The sequence below is a fragment of the Spodoptera frugiperda genome, chromosome 13 (genome assembly GCF_023101765.2).
Source record: "Spodoptera frugiperda isolate SF20-4 chromosome 13, AGI-APGP_CSIRO_Sfru_2.0, whole genome shotgun sequence".
NCBI lineage: Eukaryota > Metazoa > Arthropoda > Insecta > Lepidoptera > Noctuidae > Spodoptera > Spodoptera frugiperda.
The window spans coordinates 8,472,742-8,492,624 of NC_064224.1; the positions used below are offsets into that span (position 1 = coordinate 8,472,742).

Below are 19,883 nucleotides of genomic sequence, written 5' to 3' on the forward strand. Positions count from 1 at the left end.
TAATGTAAGGAAGACTGCAGACGAAAAAATAAAGATTTGTAGCAACAAGAGTCAAAAGACTGGCACAGGGTGTACTTTTTCGTGGATAACACATAAGTCACTGTAATTTAAAAACTGTAGGATTTTTTTCTAATAACATTTGAAACCTTACCGATCATCTGGTGCCCGTTGGACGTCGATTTCAGGGACAACCTGTATACAACCAACCTACCAACGACACAGTGTGTGTTTTCGATAAATCACACATTTCCATAACCACAAACTCCCAACACTAAAATCGATCCCATATCTTCCTATTTGGAGGCAAGTTTATTTTTTATCGATATTCGAAATAACAATAACGATTGCGAGTGTTTTTATCGACAATATTTTATTGTTGCAAGTGCCGAGTGTACGATAATGGGGAAATGGAAAAATGCTCGCACACCGCTTGGTTTAAATAGTGACTGTTGTTGATATTTTCAGTTATCACTTGTGGCCTGAAATGGGGTCGATCTAATGTAATATATTCAGTGGATTGTAATTATAGTCTTTTGTAGATATACATAGATTTGTTTTTAGATGAGATAATTGGATTAAGAGGTGATGGTACGACTGTGATATTCGTTAAGACACATTTCGATGTTCAAAACCTAAATTGAAGGCAGCTAAATCTTCCTAGGCTATTTAAAGAAACCGTGTCAAATCCCCAACATCTTAAGCCTAAAACAATGCTGAAACAAACCCAATAAGCTCGTAAATAAACCGACAGAAATCAATAAGAAAAGGAATGTAAAAAATTCCCGTCGCCCCGCATCACAGGCTCCACAGTAATCCGGGACGCGTACTCCGCGCAAATTCCATTACACGATAAAACGAAGCGCTGAAACGTAGCACCACGCCGCCATCTGATTGGTCGGCACACCGCGCCGTGATTGGCCCACTCACTAACCCCGCCTCCCACTGGGGGTATAAAAATCGATGCGCTGCGAACACTTATTCTTTTTGGTGTCGCACGTCCACCGACACTTTTCTCTTGTTAATAATAATAGCGTTTGCGCTATCTTTTTATGGTTTAAAGTGTTTACTTGTATCTGTTGTCCGTTCGCGAGACGGGGCTTTGTTAGATGGGGTATGCTTTTAAGCATTGTGTCTTTTCAATTTCAGCTTGAGAACGATAGTGTGCAGTGTAAGCGAGGCCACTCAGAGCGCTGCGCGGACAATGCCTTTATTCTACTTGCAGTCGTGTTCCGAGAAACTGAAATTAGCTTCGTAACTTGATACGTCTGGGATATTGGGGAGATATAGTTTCTGTAAAGGGTGAATTCTTTAGTAATACACTGACTGTCATAAGACCAATTACATGATATTTAGTTAAAAACGTAAGAAACCAACTTGAAATATATTCGATTTTGAGTTATAGCTATACAGTATAGAAATCACTCATATTATCTAACGATTGGCAGATACAATTAATAAATTGCAAGCATTAATTCTGTGTGCATAGCTCTAAGTACATAAATTGAAAACAGAAGAGCAGTAAAGTTGTAGGTTGCCCAACTAATGAGGAATCAAACTAATATCAAAATACTTGATATTTGGACTGTAATTAAATACTAAAAGTGATTGAAAAATCGCAAATTAGAATGATTGAAAGAGACTTAACTCAAAATTTCTGTATCATTCGATTTTATCATAAACTGGCATTATAAAATATAATCTACAACTAAAGAACTAACCCATAAATTAATCTAGTAAAAATCAATCGTATGTCATGGAATACGGAACAGATATACTAAAATGTATTTAGTACTATAATTTTCTGAGACTCTCTGACTCATTTCCCACACCTTGCAGTTTTTGGATTCGGTCACTCTTCTTCTAAGGATTTTTTTAATGTTAAATTGGCCGACCTTTGGCCGCTATCTCGCACGAAATATAATATATATAATGTTGCGAAATATTCACCCGTCTTCAAACAATTCTAAATAATATTTCCAGCATATTACATGAAACATGCCTCCTAATGCACATGTAGTATAGCTTAAGCACAATAATTATTACTACACTAATAGTAAGCCCATTACTAACGCTTCAATCACGCTTACATGCCGACTACGGAATATTACTGATTTGCAATCATAATTTAAACCTTAATATTACATAATTAGAGCTTAGTTTTAGATAATAGAACCTGTATTATCAAATGTATTAATTGGTTTGTAATGAAATTACAAGTAAAGACCTTTTTAATTTTGCATAAATAAAGACGGGGTTAAATATTATAAGTTTTTGTCTACATTGTCCATAGAACCGTGTATGTAAGCAATTTTACGTCAATCAAGTAATATATCGTACAATTTGTAGTATTTTTTAGAATGCACTCATTCCCCTGTCGTCATCATTATCATCAGCCTCTCTCACAGGAAGAAAGTTTGAGCATTAATCACCACGCTTGCTCAATGCGGGTTGGCGATTTCAAACTTATAATTAGAAATTATACGCCCAGGTTTCCTCACGATGTTTTCCTTCACCGTTTGACAGTGGTGTCTAAATAATCTTAGAAAGTACATATAACTCGGAAAATGTCACATTGGTACTTGCCGTTGGTAGGATAAGCATAAGAATCTCTCAGAAGCTCTCATGCATAAGAAGCAGGCGTCTCTACATTACACTATTCTCTCTAAACTGCCATTATAAGCAATAGTAGGTACGCTATATTTGAAATCAAAATACTTAGTCATTGTAATTCTACACACCCTAAATACTCCCACATTCGTACACAAGCTAATATAATCACCAATATCCCTACAAAGGAAACAAAACACAAATATGATTTCAAAAATCATATCAAACAGCAACTCTTTAATAAAACCGAAATAAGTTGAAAGCTCTGCCGATCCCCTTGCCTGAGCTATGTAATTCACATTCCTTTGTAAAAATCAGAGCCCCTTATGTATATAATCGGGTAAACCAATAAGTAGGTAAGCATAGCTCCCCTAACCTTAAGATTGTATATAGAGTAAGAATATTGTGTGGTCCAAGTTGTGATATGAAGCGATTTGGAAGACTATGTTTATATTATAACTTTTGTGAGACAATTAACTATTTTGTAGTATGTCACTAGCAAAGTGACAGTCGCAGTGTCGTATGTCGTAGAATGCTGCTCATTAATATGAGCCTCTATCATGGCTTGAAACTAGTCGAGTTCCTCGTCTAATAATTACGTGAGTAAGCTGAAAAACATAATAATTGATTTGGAAGACGTTTAAAGATTACAAGTACCCGGCGATAAAAGTCACATACAGCAATCTTTTTTTATTTTATACACACTTTTGTATTATATAACATAAACCATCTTTGTCTAATCTCATATACGTTGCAAGCACTGGGAAAAGTGCATAAGCAAGTGATCAACTAGTCCCGCACGCATTATAGACTCATCATTTTGCTAAATGAATAAATTTTTGTTAATATCCTAGATCGCTTCCGCTACCTCTTCCCCCTTGGACCACGCAGTAACGCATTAAATTATTTACATTTAACGCGAGCGAAGTGGCCGGATAGACATAGGGAGCCATTCAACATGTCTGCTCTCAAAGCTATTAATTTTGCCAACTAGGGTGGCGAGTAAAGAATATTATAAGTATGCTTCAAGACTGTGATTGGGCAATGCAATGACGTGATTTGAAAACTTTAATTGAATTGGATTTTATTCTGTGGTGTTTCGTCGGTTGGAATTCGAGAAATTGCGTTTTGGTATGGGGTTTTAAGTTAAATATTTAGATGTGGAATTATGATATAAGTTTTATTTTCATGGAAGTGCATGAATTTTAGGTAATGATGAAAACACTTCTTCTGAAAGATTAGTTCTTGTTTAGGTAATTATTTTAATCTTTAACGTACATAATTCGATTAAATAGTGATACATAAGGCGAACTTAATGCTATCAGTCAACCTTTCTCTTTGAACCTTAGGGTTAGAAAATAAGGAATTTAGGTAGTTTTTGTCTCTAATTTTTTAGCCTCGTCTTAACTTAATCTATGTGTTTGTCAGAATAATATGCAGCTGAATATGTATAATATACAAAATTATCAGTTAGTATTTTACGTCAACCCACGTTTAAACAGTAATATAAAATAAAAAAGTTATATGTATAACAAAACCTAAAACAAATTACAAACGTTACATTCTACAAAAACAACTACCTACATGAAATACCAAATTTCATCAAACGCAAAGCTAACAGCGCACCGGTGTGAATATAAAAATCAATAGATATAGTTTAAGGAGGCCATCCCCGCGGGATGACGGGGACCTCGTAAATAACTCCAACTACATATAATATGGGATCAACACTGGCCCGTTTACGAGGGGCCGGAATTTCGACCCCAAACACGCCAAATTTTGTCCGTATTTTGGTAAAACTTGACAATATCCTCACTATCCTAACCCCTAAGTTGAAGACGAAACGTTGATAAGTTTTTTATGTGTTTGTGTTTATGATTCAAGATTCAGTTTTAGGGTTTAATGTGTGACTACAATATTAGTGTGGGGTTATTGCTTTTGTCTAAAAGGGTAAGAAGTTGTTACAATTAACTCTTAGCAAAACTAAACAATAGGTAACTTGAATGTGCGCAGAATAAAGTTAGTACTTATACAGCGTGTAAACGGAATACTCCCAAGCCTCCGCAAATTAGTGACGGTTTAAAAAAAATATTTAAAAGAAAAAGGAATTCAATGTTTATTTTCATTAATAATAGTTGTAATCAATTGCTTAAAGCTAATGTTGCATGAATAACACGATTAAAATTATAAAAACAATAAATATTTGTAGCGTTTTTCGAGAGCGTTCCGTTCACACCATGTATTTGTATTCCTTTCCTTAACATCTATAAACTAAATGCTATTGAATCAACCTAACCACTCCTACCAATATGAAAATAAAAAAAAAAAAAAACTAAAACGCCACAGTTGAAAAATCACATCGTTTATTTACGAAACATAACCTAAAAACTAGCACGCATGAATATTCAACGCCGTCCTTCACGTTAAAAACACCAATTAACAACGCTACCATTTACTTAATTAGCAACAAAATGCTTTTAAAACAAAAATTATTCACCCTAATTCGCTGTAATCTGTAAAAAATTCACAAAGTATTTTTTTTTTTACTTAATTAGTGAGCTGTCAAAACAAGGATGAACACGGATTAGGTATAAAAAAAAAAGTTTTTCAAGATGGCGCCGTACAATGACAGATCGTTTACACAGATACAAAATGTCCCGCCACTGTAAATTAAGATGGGGAAAAAGGGAAAAGGCGCGAATAAATGTTTATTCTTACAGATGTTGAGTTTTTATGGTGTTTCCTTGTAAATGACGAGATTACTTTTTTATTTTGGGGGCGGGAGACAGAGTCGGAGTCGCTGTGAAGATTTTCGCCTTTTGTTTGTGATACTGGGTTTATGTCATCAATCTTTTTATTTTTGGCGGGTTGTGGAGTGCTAAGTGAGGTTGTGGATATGTATTTTAAAATGCATATAGATAGATGGAAAATTTAGAAAAAAACATGGTTAATTATTATGTTATCGTCTCATTCACGTTAGCCAGTAGCAGCGCGACAATCGCCGCGTCGTGTGTCGCGGAATGCTGCTCATGATTATGAGCCTCTAGCATGGCTTGAAACTAGTCGAGTTCCTCATCAAACAGTTACGTGAGTAAACCGATAACATAATAATTAATTTAGTATATCTCACGAAAGTTATTATAAAAAATAATGATGCAAGTTTCTTGCAAAACAATCTATGTTTTCTTAATCATCAGGTTAGTTCATAAATCACGTTTTTTGTACTAGAATTTTAAACATAAAGCCATATAACAAGAATCTACTTAGCTAATATTACTTAAAGTTAACCTAATATAACCTATGATAAAATGACAAGATAACGCCAGTATACTGAAATGTGTCTCAATTTTTAAGTTGTACTTAACTATCGTGCTATCTGCGTCATTTTATAAAGAATTGGTAGCGACAGAACTAGTCTTGAGATCGTCTCAAAATTTAGTAGCTTTAGAGTATTTGTACATTAGTCTGTCTTCTATGCTAAAACTATACAACCTAGTTTAAGACAGAGACAACAAATAAACTAAAATAAAAACACGCACAAACGAAAATAAAAACACGCACAAACCCCCAAACCCCATGCACAAGTCATTACAGGCTTCTAAACACGAGAAGTGACGTAAAACGGAACCCTTACATCGTCAGTAATGTGCCGACATCCCATGTAATCAGCTGTCTTAGGAAACATGCCTTTTATCTACTCCCCCCTTAAACCCTTCGCATGGGGTAAGAATGACCAAATTACGAATTGAATGACCCCTGTTTATGTCAGTGCCGAAAGTTTTCTTCTTGTGTGATTTTAATGATATTGGATGTAATGATGTTATGTGTTTTATTCGAGTAGGTATGTGAAGTCATTTTTGTTTAGTTTATGCAAATGATGATATTATGGTTGATAATAAAGTATTTAGTTTATTTGTGTAATAGTGACCATTCAACTATAAAATAATACTGACAAACAGACACACTATCGCATTTTTAACCGAGTCCAAAAAGAGGAAATTATCAGTTTGACATGTATGTATGTTTGTACGTGATTATCTAGTGTTTGGCTTAACCGATTTTGATGCGGTTTTCAGCATAGTATTTTTAGACATAGGAGAAGGTTTTAGGTGCATAAGCCGAATTAAAAACATGTAGGTTCGCACTTTAACACGTGTTTAAACATACGTGTTGAAGTCAGTTTGTAAACGTAGTTTTATCTAAGATTATTATTATGTTAGATTGATAACATATAGTAAAGCTGTAAATTGAGCTAAGTACCCTACTTAGGCCAAAGGCCTATGTCTAGCAGTAAACGAAAACGCGTTAAAGATGATGATAACAACCAACTACATATGTGTATATCTAAATCAAATTTCAGTAACGAAGTGTGTACATCTAAATCTAACTTAAGTAACGACATAACTCAATAATCCTTTATTTACAAAAAAGCCGTATTTTATTAAACAATACAGTTTAATAATAAACTTAACAAGCGATTTGCAACTCGTTAGCTTCGCCGGCTAATGCTGTGCGATATTACGGTAAACTTGCCGTACTTACTCCGGCTAGGTTTAAACCGATCTTATACACATCCTGCCGCGTTTACATGCACTAGTTACTGGCTTGTAATAGAGGCAAGTGGACTGGAATTCAAATTAACTGTGAATTGTGGACTGGAAAACAAAATAGTAAAAAATGGTGACTAGATATTTATTGGTCTATAAACATCTAAGGGTGCTTTTCCACCAATTACAAAGATGTAATTATTTATGTATGTACGATGTAATTAGCTAAGCTGTGAAACTACATATATTCCCGTTTCCACCGATACTAAGCTAAATAGCACCGATAAAAGCTAGTAAGATGTGCTATGAAGATGCGCCACTGCAAAGTAGCTGTGCGAGGAAAATGTGAAGTTCGAGTATGCGATGGATAATATTAGACCCAACCATAGCACGCATCTTTCCATATAAAAAAACATAGCTTAGCTAAGTCTGTTTTTACCTTAACACCTTTATGCAAACATTTTTACAATGTTTATGCTACATCATAAAATAATAAAGATGTTTATTTATTCGCTTAGAAATAATTAACAATTTTACAATGTCTAATTTCTAACCTAACATTAAGAATTTATGGCTCAATAAAACAACTTAATTCGTAAAATACCAAACAACTGACAGTTATAAAATAACAATGTAGCTGCTAGATCGGTAGACAACTAACCTTTATAAAACACAAGTACCCATCATAAATTAATTAAGCCCAACATGTATTTAGAAAAAGGTTTTATAACGCAACTCATTATTTCAAAGTCAATTCTAATATAGATGCAACGTCACGCCTTTTATCCCCGAAGAGGTAGGCAGAGGTGCACATTACGGCACGTAATGCCGCTATACAATATACACCTACTTTTCACTATTTGTGTAAGTCCCATGTAATAGGGGTGAGCCTATTGCCGTATACTGGGTACAATTCCAGACTCCGTGCTACTACTGAGAAATTTTCGAAAAACCGAAAAAGTCCAGTAATACTTTGCCCGATCCAGGAATCGAAACGGAGTCCCCTTGTCCAGCAATCGCACTTGCGACCACTCGACCAACGAGGCAGTCAATTCTAATATAAACCCTTTATACCCTTATTATTATGTCTTCTTTAAAACAAAACACGACACAATTACACAATAAACATACAAATGAATACTCGTTCCACTACCCAAGCAAGCAGACACTCCATTCAAGTAACTTGCCAGTGTAAACGCGGCAGCTATCTGAGATTAAGTCTACCACAACCGCGCTGGCCGACCGCCGATCGATCCGAGCATTATACTGGCTAGACAAGTGGCCAGTTACTCTCCTGAATAGATTACTGAGTTTAAACACTCCTATATTGTTAGGGTCGTTACACAAGTGTGCTGTTTAGGTGGGGTATGGAGTAGGGCTTGCTACATTGCTTTAGTAATTGTTGGTGATATCTAGCTTATTGTATAGTTAGCACAAGAGTAAAAGCTTCGGTCATTCGTTTGTTGGTTTGTGTATATGTCTTTCTTCCTTCTTTATTCTACCAATATTTTTGAGATATTTGTGTAAGTATCTACTTGGGAATTTTAGTTGGGAGTATGCGGCTGCAAAGGATATAGGCTTAGGACATAAGATTCAAGTAGAAGTCTGATTACAATTTTTAGTACAATAATTTTTTTGAGAAAATATTTGAATAAATATAGTATGTTGATGATATGAGTTACTGTTTCTATGGATAATAAGTGTATATGCAAATGCTTATAAATTTCCTTTGAAAGTCACTAACCACCATACTCACAGTCATTTAAAGGTTACTAAGGATACAAAATCGTTACTAAGGAACAGTTTAAGTATGTAAGTATTCATTAAATATGTCTTTGAATGCGGCAGTTAAACATGTATACTCTATAACAACAGTAGTATTTATAATCTGAGTTAAAAACCAAGATCCTAATAAACCATATAAAAAAATATAAACATTTTTCCATTCATCAATCTCTCCAATCTAATCCACAAGTACCAGGCGCACAGAACTACAAAAGAAGTGCAAACCAACTCACCTGGACAGCATAGCATCGTTCGCATTCCCGAAATGATTAGCAGCCAACGCTGCTTCCAGGACATTGGACTCTCTTCTCGGCTCCGCACGGTTCAAAATCGAACTGATAGAAAAACTGGTGTAAGGCGCACTGCCGGTAGCTTTTTCTTCTTTGTCTTTCTTTAGTTCATAGAAGGGACTCTTCTGGTCTTTTCTGGATGGTGAGGAGGTGATGTCAGGACTGCTGGCTCCTGATACCACGTTCACTTCAATATCTCTATCGTCTTGCGAAGATACGGGCGAGTCCATCTTGGGTGGTTACTGCTTCATTTTATGGTGGCCTGGGAAATACATGAACTGTGTTAGTTGATGGGAATATGGTAAACATGTCTTAGATACTGTTTGGACTGTTACTAGGCTAAAGTAATATTAAGTGTGGAGGAGCCATGCTTCGGCACGAATGGGCCGGCTCGACCGGAGCGATACCACGGCCTCACAGAAAACCAACGTGAAACAACGCTTGCGTTTTATTTCATTATGTGAGTAAGGTTACCGGAAGCCCAATTACCCCCCTTCCCAATCCCCGATTCCCCAACAACCCTTAAATTCCTAACCCCCAAAAACCGGCAACGTACTTGTAACGCCTCTGGTGTTTCGGGTGTCTATAGACAGCGGCGATTGCTTACCATCAGATGATCCGTGTACTCGTTTACCGGCTTATACCATAATTGTATATATACCCTGAAAATCCAAACTATAGATAATATACAACCAAAACTAATACCCCCTAAAACTTAGCTTCATAAGACGTTTAACATGATCAATAATTCAACACATTAAATGCGTTATTGTTCTAAGCTTTATTGGGTCCCCTCCCTAAGGACGAGATGGGGTAATAATGGGGGAACATTCATCCCCCCATTGTTCTGAATAAATAATGAATTATAGAGATTTACGGATAAGAAAGTATTCTGAGGTAATCACGTTAAAAGATTGCTGAGTTTAAAAGCTACTTATATTTTTTTGTCGAATGATATTTGATATTCTTGGGTAAACAAATATCGGGGGCTTTTTGGCAATTTTTCCTTGTGTGTTATCTGGATTTCTTATTGTTTATTCAATTGTGTGTTTATAAAGTTTCACGCTGAACGAGCTGGATTGGTTTTATTTAATTTTAAAAGAGGTAGATAGTTCCCAAAACATTATATTATTGAATGTACCATGATGCGAGCGGAACTAGTTGACCGCTCCATAGGTACCGAATAGGAATCAGTGAAGCTACTGTTTACAACGCATTAGCCAATGATAAATTTATAACCAATCTCGACATAACGTGAATAACAATTTGTTCAATAATTAAAACAAAAGACAAAACAACTTTTAGAAATATAACACGCGCGGCCAAGTACATAGATCCGCGCGCGCCTGTTGTATCAATTACATTTTGTAAATCAATGGGTCGAATATAAGTCTTATTTTTAAGGAAGATTGACTGTAAATCTTACAGCACTCTTACACAAAACTAGTAGGCACACAAAACTAAAGCAATAAAAGCATACAAAAGACAAAATTATCAACCTAAAAGACAGAAATAAACACAGCAATTACATAAAACGAATACAGATTTCGGAAAACGGCAATTGCAAACGATTTACTTTCGAAAAATTGGCGAGAGATTTAATGTTTAAAGCACGATATCAGATGAGGTTCGGCCACAGACATACAATACGTCAATTTAATGATAAATGTTTGCAAAGTATCGCATGGACTGCCACAAAAACGGTACTAACCGATGTCAGTGGCAAAATGGCAGTAACCAACGTTGGCATTGCCAAAATGGCACTAACCGACATTTGCCAATGGCTACATGGCAATCATTCGCAGTTGAGCTTTTACTCAACTGCAATGAGATGTGTTTATTGTGCATTTTTTTTTATTTGCATTGACTAATGTTGCTTTTTTTTGACGTGATTTATTTTTCTACATATAAGAACATAGATTTAGTTAATAGGTGTGTTGGTAGTTCAATGGATAATACTTCGAACTGATGACTATGATTAGGTGGTTGAATACTCACACAATAGACAAACATAGATATTTTCTAGCTTTACAGTTTTTGTCTAATTATATGAAATATTGTGGTGTTATTTTGTTGTTTTTTACAAAAATCGTAAATAGTGTCTTATCAAGAGCTGGAAAGAGGCTTTATTTCTGTTATGTAGCAATATAATCATCCCTAATAAATAAAACTTATACAATAATCAATACATAGTGTAAAACAAAGTCGCATTCCGCCGTCTGTGTATCTGTATGCTTACCTAGATCTATAAAATTACGCAACAGATTTTGATACGGTTTATTTAATAGATAGAGTGATTCAAATGAAAGTTTTATATGCATAATAACTTCCAATCGAACACGTGCAAAGCCGTGTGCTAAAGCTAGTAATTGATAAACTAAAAATACACCTACTACATAATATTATCTACCCTTTTTCAAAATGCCATAATGAAGAGCACATAAAATATAAAGTTGCAACATTTTACAGCATTTTAATTAATTAAGGGGTTGCCATAATTAGAGACACGCGTCCGATACTGATGTAATGATATAACGTATCGGGGGTAGGCAGTACCCCTCTTTTTAAAGTAGTGGGACGTCAGATGTCTGTTAGTTGTTTTGTGAAAAATTACCGATGTTTAATTGATAAAATGAGGAAATTTATGGTTTACTCATTGCGTTTGTTTTTTCATTGAAAACGTAGGTTTTAGGTTCAATCTACTAATTATGTATTATCTAAATGTACACATGAATGCAATAAATAATTTGAGTTTGAGTTTAAGTACCAATTGATACAGGTTTACTCATATTAAATAAATAATTACAATAGTCTTGCTTCAATACTCAGAGTCATTTAATGATTACTTAACCCAGTCCTTAGCAATTATTTTCAGAAGAAGAATCGTTAAAGAAAGATTTTAAAACAATAGGTACTATGCAACGTGGAACCTCACGCCTTTTATCCACGAAGGGGTAGGCAGAGGTGCACATTACTGCACGTAATGCCGCTACACAATGTACACTCACTTTTCACTATTTGTGTTAGATACTAATCAATGTTTCAGATGGTAACACAAACAATAAGGTCTAAATTCCCTTAAAACAATATGTGTGATACTACATACGAACTCACAAACTATAACCAAACTCTTTAGGCTTCTGTACACGCGTAAATGTAGTGATTATACAATTTTAATACTAATTAGCATTCGCTAACGTGTTTGAAAGTAATTCTGTATCAGTTGGCATTGGGCCATGAGGTTGTACTCATAAATAGTGTCCTATATGACTATCCCCAGACGTAAAATTGTCTGCTTAATTTGGCATAGTAATTACATATTTAGTTTTATATTTTTTTAATGGTTATTGAGTCACTTTTAATACTCCCTTTTATGTGGAACTCACTCGCTTGTCGTTCTACGTGGAGGACTAAGGAGGAGGCTTTATCCGGAGCTGCTGCTTTAGTCAGTAAGAGTCTGACACTCCCTCTCGCCTCACCCAAGGCGGGAGAAGTCATTGGATGATTATCCCCCTCAAAAAAAAATGTAAAGTCTGATGATGATGATGACGTGGAACTTATGAGGTAACTGAGTGAAAGTATTCGTTGATTGTAACGCCCATTTTTAGCCATGATGGTAAGCGTATGTTTCAGAGTTTGTGCCTAACTAGGTGTTAACTAAACTGACACATTCTGAGAAGTCATTAGATGATTTACCCCCTTAAAAAAGGCCTAAAAAGCATACCACACAGTTGCTATATTGCAACGTGACAGATAGTGGCACACTCAGAGACATTTAATGATTACTTAAACTATTCCTTAGTAACGATTTAGTTCCGAAAACTCCGAAGACTCTGAGTACAGCGGTAAGACTAATAAACCAAAAAATAAGGACGGAGGAATGAGGAAAGAGCAAAATAATAACCATTTTAATATAAAATATGTTAAGTTTCTATTTACCATCGTTGTTACTAACTAAGAATTCCTCCAATACCTAGGTATAGGAGGAATACCTAGGTACATATCATATTCTTTAATATCAAACGAAGCCACGTGCTACCACTAGTATATAACCGAAACAAACAAGATGGCGATTTAATAAGGTAATTAATATAAGTGGCGCGCATGCCGGCCGGCCGCACGTCAGATTACATGCTTGCTGGTAATATGTTATGCTAATTTACTATTTCAGGCTTTTTGGGACATCCTCGTGTCACTGCCGAGGTAAGTAAATAGAGGAATATAGTATCTAGGTGGTTGTGAGGTAGGATGAGGTTATAATTTAAGTGTGGGAGAGCCATGCTTCGGCAAGAATGGGCCGGCTCTACCGGAGTGATACCACGGCTTCAGAGAAAACCGACGTGAAACAACGTAACGCTTGCGTTGTGTGAGTGAGGTTACCAGCGGCCCAATTGGTCTTCCCAATCTTCAATTGCACATCAACACTTAATTCCTAACACCCAAAAGGCCGGCAACGCACTTGTAACGCCTCTGGTGTTTCGGGTCATTTACCTAATATCTACACCCTGTGTTTTCCTTCAGGCAATTAAAGGCATAATGTTTTTACACAACAAAATCTGAAGTCTCAGAAAGCAGAAACAGCTATTGATACTCCCGATATGGTACCAAGTTGTAGTACTCTACCGGGGCCGACGGGTTTTTGTGGTCTTCGAAACACAAAGATATATTACAATGCAATAGGGTAGATGACCAATTTTTATTTTTATGTCCGAATTGTAGATTATTTTAAAATATTAAACACGTATTTTTTATTTTCTTACGGAAACAAATACTTTCGAACATATATCGACTCTACAATTACACGGAAGTTTTTCGAAATATACTAAACAATGATCTTGTAAGTTTTACAATACAATTAAATTATTTTATTGTTTATTTAAAAACCACTAAACCACAAAAAGTTGCCAGTAACAAAATACGTAAGATAAAAATCGCTGAACGCCGGCTGTTCTCGATTCAGTGACGCGAAATCGATGTGTAACCGATACTTTATATCGATTAGCTTTTTACAACGCCTCGCCTGTGTCTCTTTTTACTTTTTTTAATTAAAAAGTTCATGTTGAAACACATTTTTAATCTGTGTGTCATAATATTGTCTATTATGAGAGCTAAATTAAAAAAGCATTGAATAAAATGTATATTTTTTTTTTTGTAAAGATTGAATGCTTTATTTTCGTGTGAATTGCACCTTTGCTTTAAACTCATAACATAGCTATTTTTGTTGGAAATGTAGTGTTTTGTTCAAAAAAGTATTACCGCATGTTTCTATTATATTAACCGACAAGGTTAGATATGTATATAGAAATGCAAGTAACCGCCATACTCATAGACATTTAATAATTACTTAAACTAACTATGCCTTAGTAAAAATTTTGTATCAAAAACAATGGCTAAAGACTGGGTTAAGTAACCATTAAATTACTATACGTACGGCGGCGAGTATTTTATTAGCATTTTATTTTAAAATGTATTTAGCTCTCACCAGTATTAATCAAAATTATATGTAACAGAACGCACTCATATTCTGTCGCAATAAAATTTTCTATCAATTTGGTTGTCAAATGTTTTTTTTCTCCAACAAACCTCCACTGTTGCACATTTAGAGAATTAGGATATTGTTAGAAGACATATTACAAAAGACCCTAAAAACACACCACATCTACCAAAAAGCCTAACATCTAACCGTCTAACGTACGTTCCAAAACCTAACAAGATTGAGCAGCTGCCCATTTGACCGATACGATCTCTCATAAAGTTTAGTATCCACTAAACTTAACCCTTTGCATGCTAATCGCGACACAGTGTTAATTCGGCCGGCTTACACACCGTAGCGAGCGATCCAACGGTTAGATTAGAATTAAGCCTTCTAATTTCGTTACGGTGTGACGTTTTTTTTTAATTTCGCTTTTTTATTGTTTTATAACGATGTAATAGGAGATCGTATGTAAATAGTTGTATGTTTAATTAGTGACTTAGTTTTTTGGTTTTATTGGGCAACTACACATGATTAAACAAAAGTTGGTACTCTAATAAAAATAAAATAAAGTTTATATTGAATGGTCATCAAGATTAAAGAGTCAAGTACTATACATGTCTTTTATGTCAAACGGTTTTAGTAAGTTTATATTGAATGGTCATCAAAATTAAAGAGTCAAGTACTATACATGTCTTTTATGTCAAACGGTTTTAATAAGTTTATATTGAATGGTCATCAAGATTTAGTGAGTGTACGAAATATCAGATCGCTTTTACGACAGAAAGGGGGTAAAATTCCAATTACTAGATCTGACCTAAACAAACAAACAGGGCTAAATAAAACTTTGAATGTTAAAATGCGACCTGACCATATTGCGCGGAATAAACTACAGAATGTATTGTTATATTTAGAAAAAACTCAATTGATTGATGATTTAACAAACCGATCATCTGTAAGGTTTCACCTACAACGGACACCAGTCTCAAATTTATTGTATTATAATTGTTTGCTGTACATTTTTAAATGACAATGAGAGAAATAAATAATATCTATAAAAAAAAAATCTAAAAGCGAAAAGTACTGCAAACTTGTTAAAACAAAATAATAGTCCTCCTACACACATACACTTCTAATAAACATTAGTCACAAAATACAATGTAAATAAATAGCAGTACACTCACAAGTCACAAAAACAAAAAAAAAATAAGTCACTTAATTTATTTATTCTGTAGCTACACTAATTAGGCGCGATACGCTACGGTGTGACAGTCACACGGCTGTGGTATGGCGGCCAACGCATCTTACTTGAAGGGTTATTAAAATTATACTTTGTAATGCAGTTTACGACTTAAACGTCAACTGTTTCAAACACATTAATTAATTAATTAAAAAAGACAATATAAGTTTTTAAACTGACATGGTCACTAACACTATTATTAGAACTTATGACGGGATATTTACCATGTTTATTCACTTTGGTGAGTTTCCGATATTTCGGCACTGTTGCAGTTAATCCGTGATCATGGCGCTTGCAACAGTGCCGAAATATGGGAAACTCACCAAAGTGAATAAACATGGTAAATATCCCGTCATAAGTTCTAAAAAAGACAATGTCAGCAGATATTAGCCTTAGTTGTAATTTGTTTAACTGCAATGAATGATTAACTAAAAAATGGTTTAACTCACGTAAATTAATGGAGGATGGTTTGGCTGGGCAACCGGCTGCCGCGCAACGTGTAAATGATATTTATTTTTGCAAATAGGTTACAATGTAACTCTTTTACACGTCAATCTCTTAAATAATAAGTAGATGACGCCGGCATGTAGCGGGTTCTATTCCCGCACGGAACAATTCTTTATGTGATAAACCAATTGTTGTTTAGGTGGTTCTGGGTGTCATGTGTATGTGAACTTGTATTTTTTTTACATTTAATGGGTCGACGTTTGGCCGCTATCTCACCTGATGGTAAGTGATGATGCGGCCTACGGTGGAGCACGTCTGCCCATAAGCAACCTATTCACTCGGGCCTTGAAGACACCCAAGTTATACCCATCAGGAAATTAAAGATTAATTGAAAATGAACACTAAATACCAGCTAACACTGACCGATTTTCCTCATACAAGTAAACGCTTGTACAAAACAGTTTCTTAGAACAACACAAGTTATTCAAAAAATACATTTTAGATTGACAATTACATTTCTAGCACATTCCCAGTAGGAGACACGCAATGTCCTTGTTGGCAACCAATAAAAAAACATAAATTGTAGTCGCAAAGATAATTTATTTGTAACTAAACGCAAGTCCCAGTGGACCTAATATTACTGTCGTTTACCGTCCGCCATGACACTTACCATAGTTTTAATATAGCACTTACTAATTAACACTTTGTCTAATTAATATTGCATTATTACCTTTTTTTATTGTCTGACAAATCGGCCTTTTTTTAAACGGAAAATTAGGGTGTAGCTAATTGTTTTTGATAGGAAAGGATATACATACATACCATATGGGGAAACCTCTTAACAATTTTATTGTAACTTTCGTGAGACATACTAAATTAATTATTATGTTATCGGCTTATTCAGTAGCAGCGCGACAATCGCCGCGTCGTGTGTCGCGGAATGCTGCTCATGAATATGAGCCTCTAGCATGGCTTGAAACTAGTCGAGTTCCTCCTCTTATGACTTAATTTAAACCACATATTTGTTATAATCTTGGCTGACAGTAAAAGAAAATTGAGCGAAATAGGCCCAATAGTTAAGAATATACCCCATAAAGTGCATTATTCTCTTTGAGCTAATTTGAACACTCTTTACAAATACGGCATTATAACAGCCGCGCTGCATGTCCGTAACATTTCTAGACAACCTACAACTCTAGAGCTCTTCTGTGGTCAATTAATATGGAGCTGTTCATACAGAATTTAAATACTTGATTAATTTCATTATTTACTGACTGACTATTATTTATTTCTTTATTTGTTGACATTTTAAAACTACCTATTTATGATTTAATTGGAATAAATAATTGAACTTTGACATGTTACTTAAAAACGATTATAAAAAAAATATAGTATACTAGCGACCCGCCCCAGCTTCGCATGGGTGCAATGGTGATATTATACATATAAACCTTCCTCTTGAATCATTCTATCTATTAAATAACCGCATCAAAATCCGTTGCGTAGTTTAAAAGATTTAAGCATACAAAGGGACATAGGGATAGAGAAAGCGACTTTGTTTTATACTATGTAGTGATAGTATAAAATGCGTTTTAAAAAGAATTTAATATCATCCTAAACTGATAAATCGGTTACCGTCGGAATAGCTACCTAAATACACACACGATCAAGTACTACGAAGTGCTACGATTGCTACGCGCGCTACGAAGCCTACGTAATTTAAATTTATACAATTAATTGTGTAATATTCAATTGAAGCAATTAAAATATTGATTCTCAAATATCTTATTCTAGTGCGGACATCTTCCTACTAATATAATAAGCACTAGTGACCCGCCCCTACTTCACTCGAATAGGGATGATGGCAGGGCAAATTAAAAATCTATTTAGTCCGTCAGTTAGGTAATGAAGAATACGACACATATATTTTTATTTTGTCATATAAGAAAACAATACTTAGATAAAAGGAATAAAATATTAGGAGTGGGAGCTAATACGTAATTTCAATTGTTGTTCGTTAGTCTCGCTAAAACTCGAGAACGGCTGGACCGATTTGGCTAATTTAGATCTTGAATTATTTGTGGAAGTCCAGGTAAGGTTTAAAAGATGAGAAAAAAATTGAGGCGGTACGAAGTTTGCCGGGTCAGCTAGTAACAAATATTTACTTGCCTCTTCTCTTTTAAACACAATCGATAGAGTATCGTAAGATTTCCAAAATCATTATCAGTAAACTCTATCCCATAAAAGAGGATTTAATGTTACAAATGTACAAACTATTATAATACTTATTTAATGAATACTTACACTATTCCTTAGTAAAGATTTTGTATCGAAAACAATTGCTAAGGACTGGGTTAAGTAATCATTAAACGACTCTGAGTACGGCGGTAAGTAATCATTAAACGTTTTCTTAAATTGGTCTTCGATTGTTAATAAAACCTCATCTTTATTTGAAAAATATTTGTAGCTACACACTCTTATAATATCTTCTAAATCTTATATTAATTAATAACAATATACCTAGCCATTATTTATGTAAGTTAGGTTTTTAAAAAGAGTTTATACTTATTACTTTATATCAATAGATTACTAAATTATACTTTAAAGTCTTGTAGATAAGACATGTATTTTTTATGTTCTTATGGAAATCAATACTTTCGAAGATATATTGATTTGAAATATTCCGTGACGTCACTTATAGGTACGTTTTACACGTAAATATTACGTATTCACTCCCACTCCTAAACTTTGATCCGTTTTATCTACGTATTATATTACATATATGACAAAATAAAAAATATAAATATAATCTTTTTTCATTACCTAACTGGCGGACTAAATAGATTCTCCCTATTACAAAGATATTTCTCAGAAAACAATATAGGTGATTTAAAAATAAAAAATACGAAAACAAAATCTAACCTGTCAAAATAAAATCAGCTTTTGTCTCTCCGTATCAACACAGGCACAGTACTCGATAGAACATAACTCTGGCCACACACACTGAAAGTCCTTTAAAACTGCACTGTCTTGAAATATTTCGTGTCAACAAATTTTGTTACTAGTATAACATGCCGAGGTAGAGCGGGCGAGCCGCCGCGTGCAACTGTGCGACAGACACTGGCAAACTACCCTTAGAATTTGGGGCGTCACTCTGTACAAGTACCACCCCTTACATCGGCCAACCGTGCACCTTATACCCATCCTTTTCCTACTAAAATACAAAGATATACGCCGTTTCTATTTATTACATTATAACCCTTATGTGTTTTGCAATAAGAATGGTGTAGTTTATTTGATAAAATTGTTTTATTTAAGGTGAAATCATCGATCGTGAAAGTGGCCGGTACTGAGCCAAGTCTAACGCAATTAGGGTTACTCACTTAGCTTTTAAATCGCTGAAACTGTTCTCGTGTTTATGTTTAATTTGCTGGACCGTGCGCCATAATGGCTAATGTGGTCCACGACTTGTTTCTAAATGTTTTCGTATACAA

General features: G+C 34.8%; 1 protein-coding gene across 1 annotated transcript in view; it reads right to left on the bottom strand.

Annotated features, from left to right (window-relative positions):
- Window positions 1–19,502, bottom strand: part of LOC118270420 (homeobox protein HMX3-B) — a 30,042-nt gene extending 10,540 nt beyond the window's left edge. Inside the window, exons 1-2 of the mRNA XM_035586003.2 lie at window positions 19,312–19,502; window positions 9,173–9,491 (exon numbers count right to left, since the gene is read on the bottom strand). Coding sequence (XP_035441896.1) covers window positions 9,173–9,459 — 287 coding nt within the window. The 5' untranslated portion in view covers window positions 9,460–9,491; window positions 19,312–19,502. The remainder of the gene's footprint in view (window positions 1–9,172; window positions 9,492–19,311) is intronic.
- Window positions 19,503–19,883: the final 381 nt, after the last annotated feature.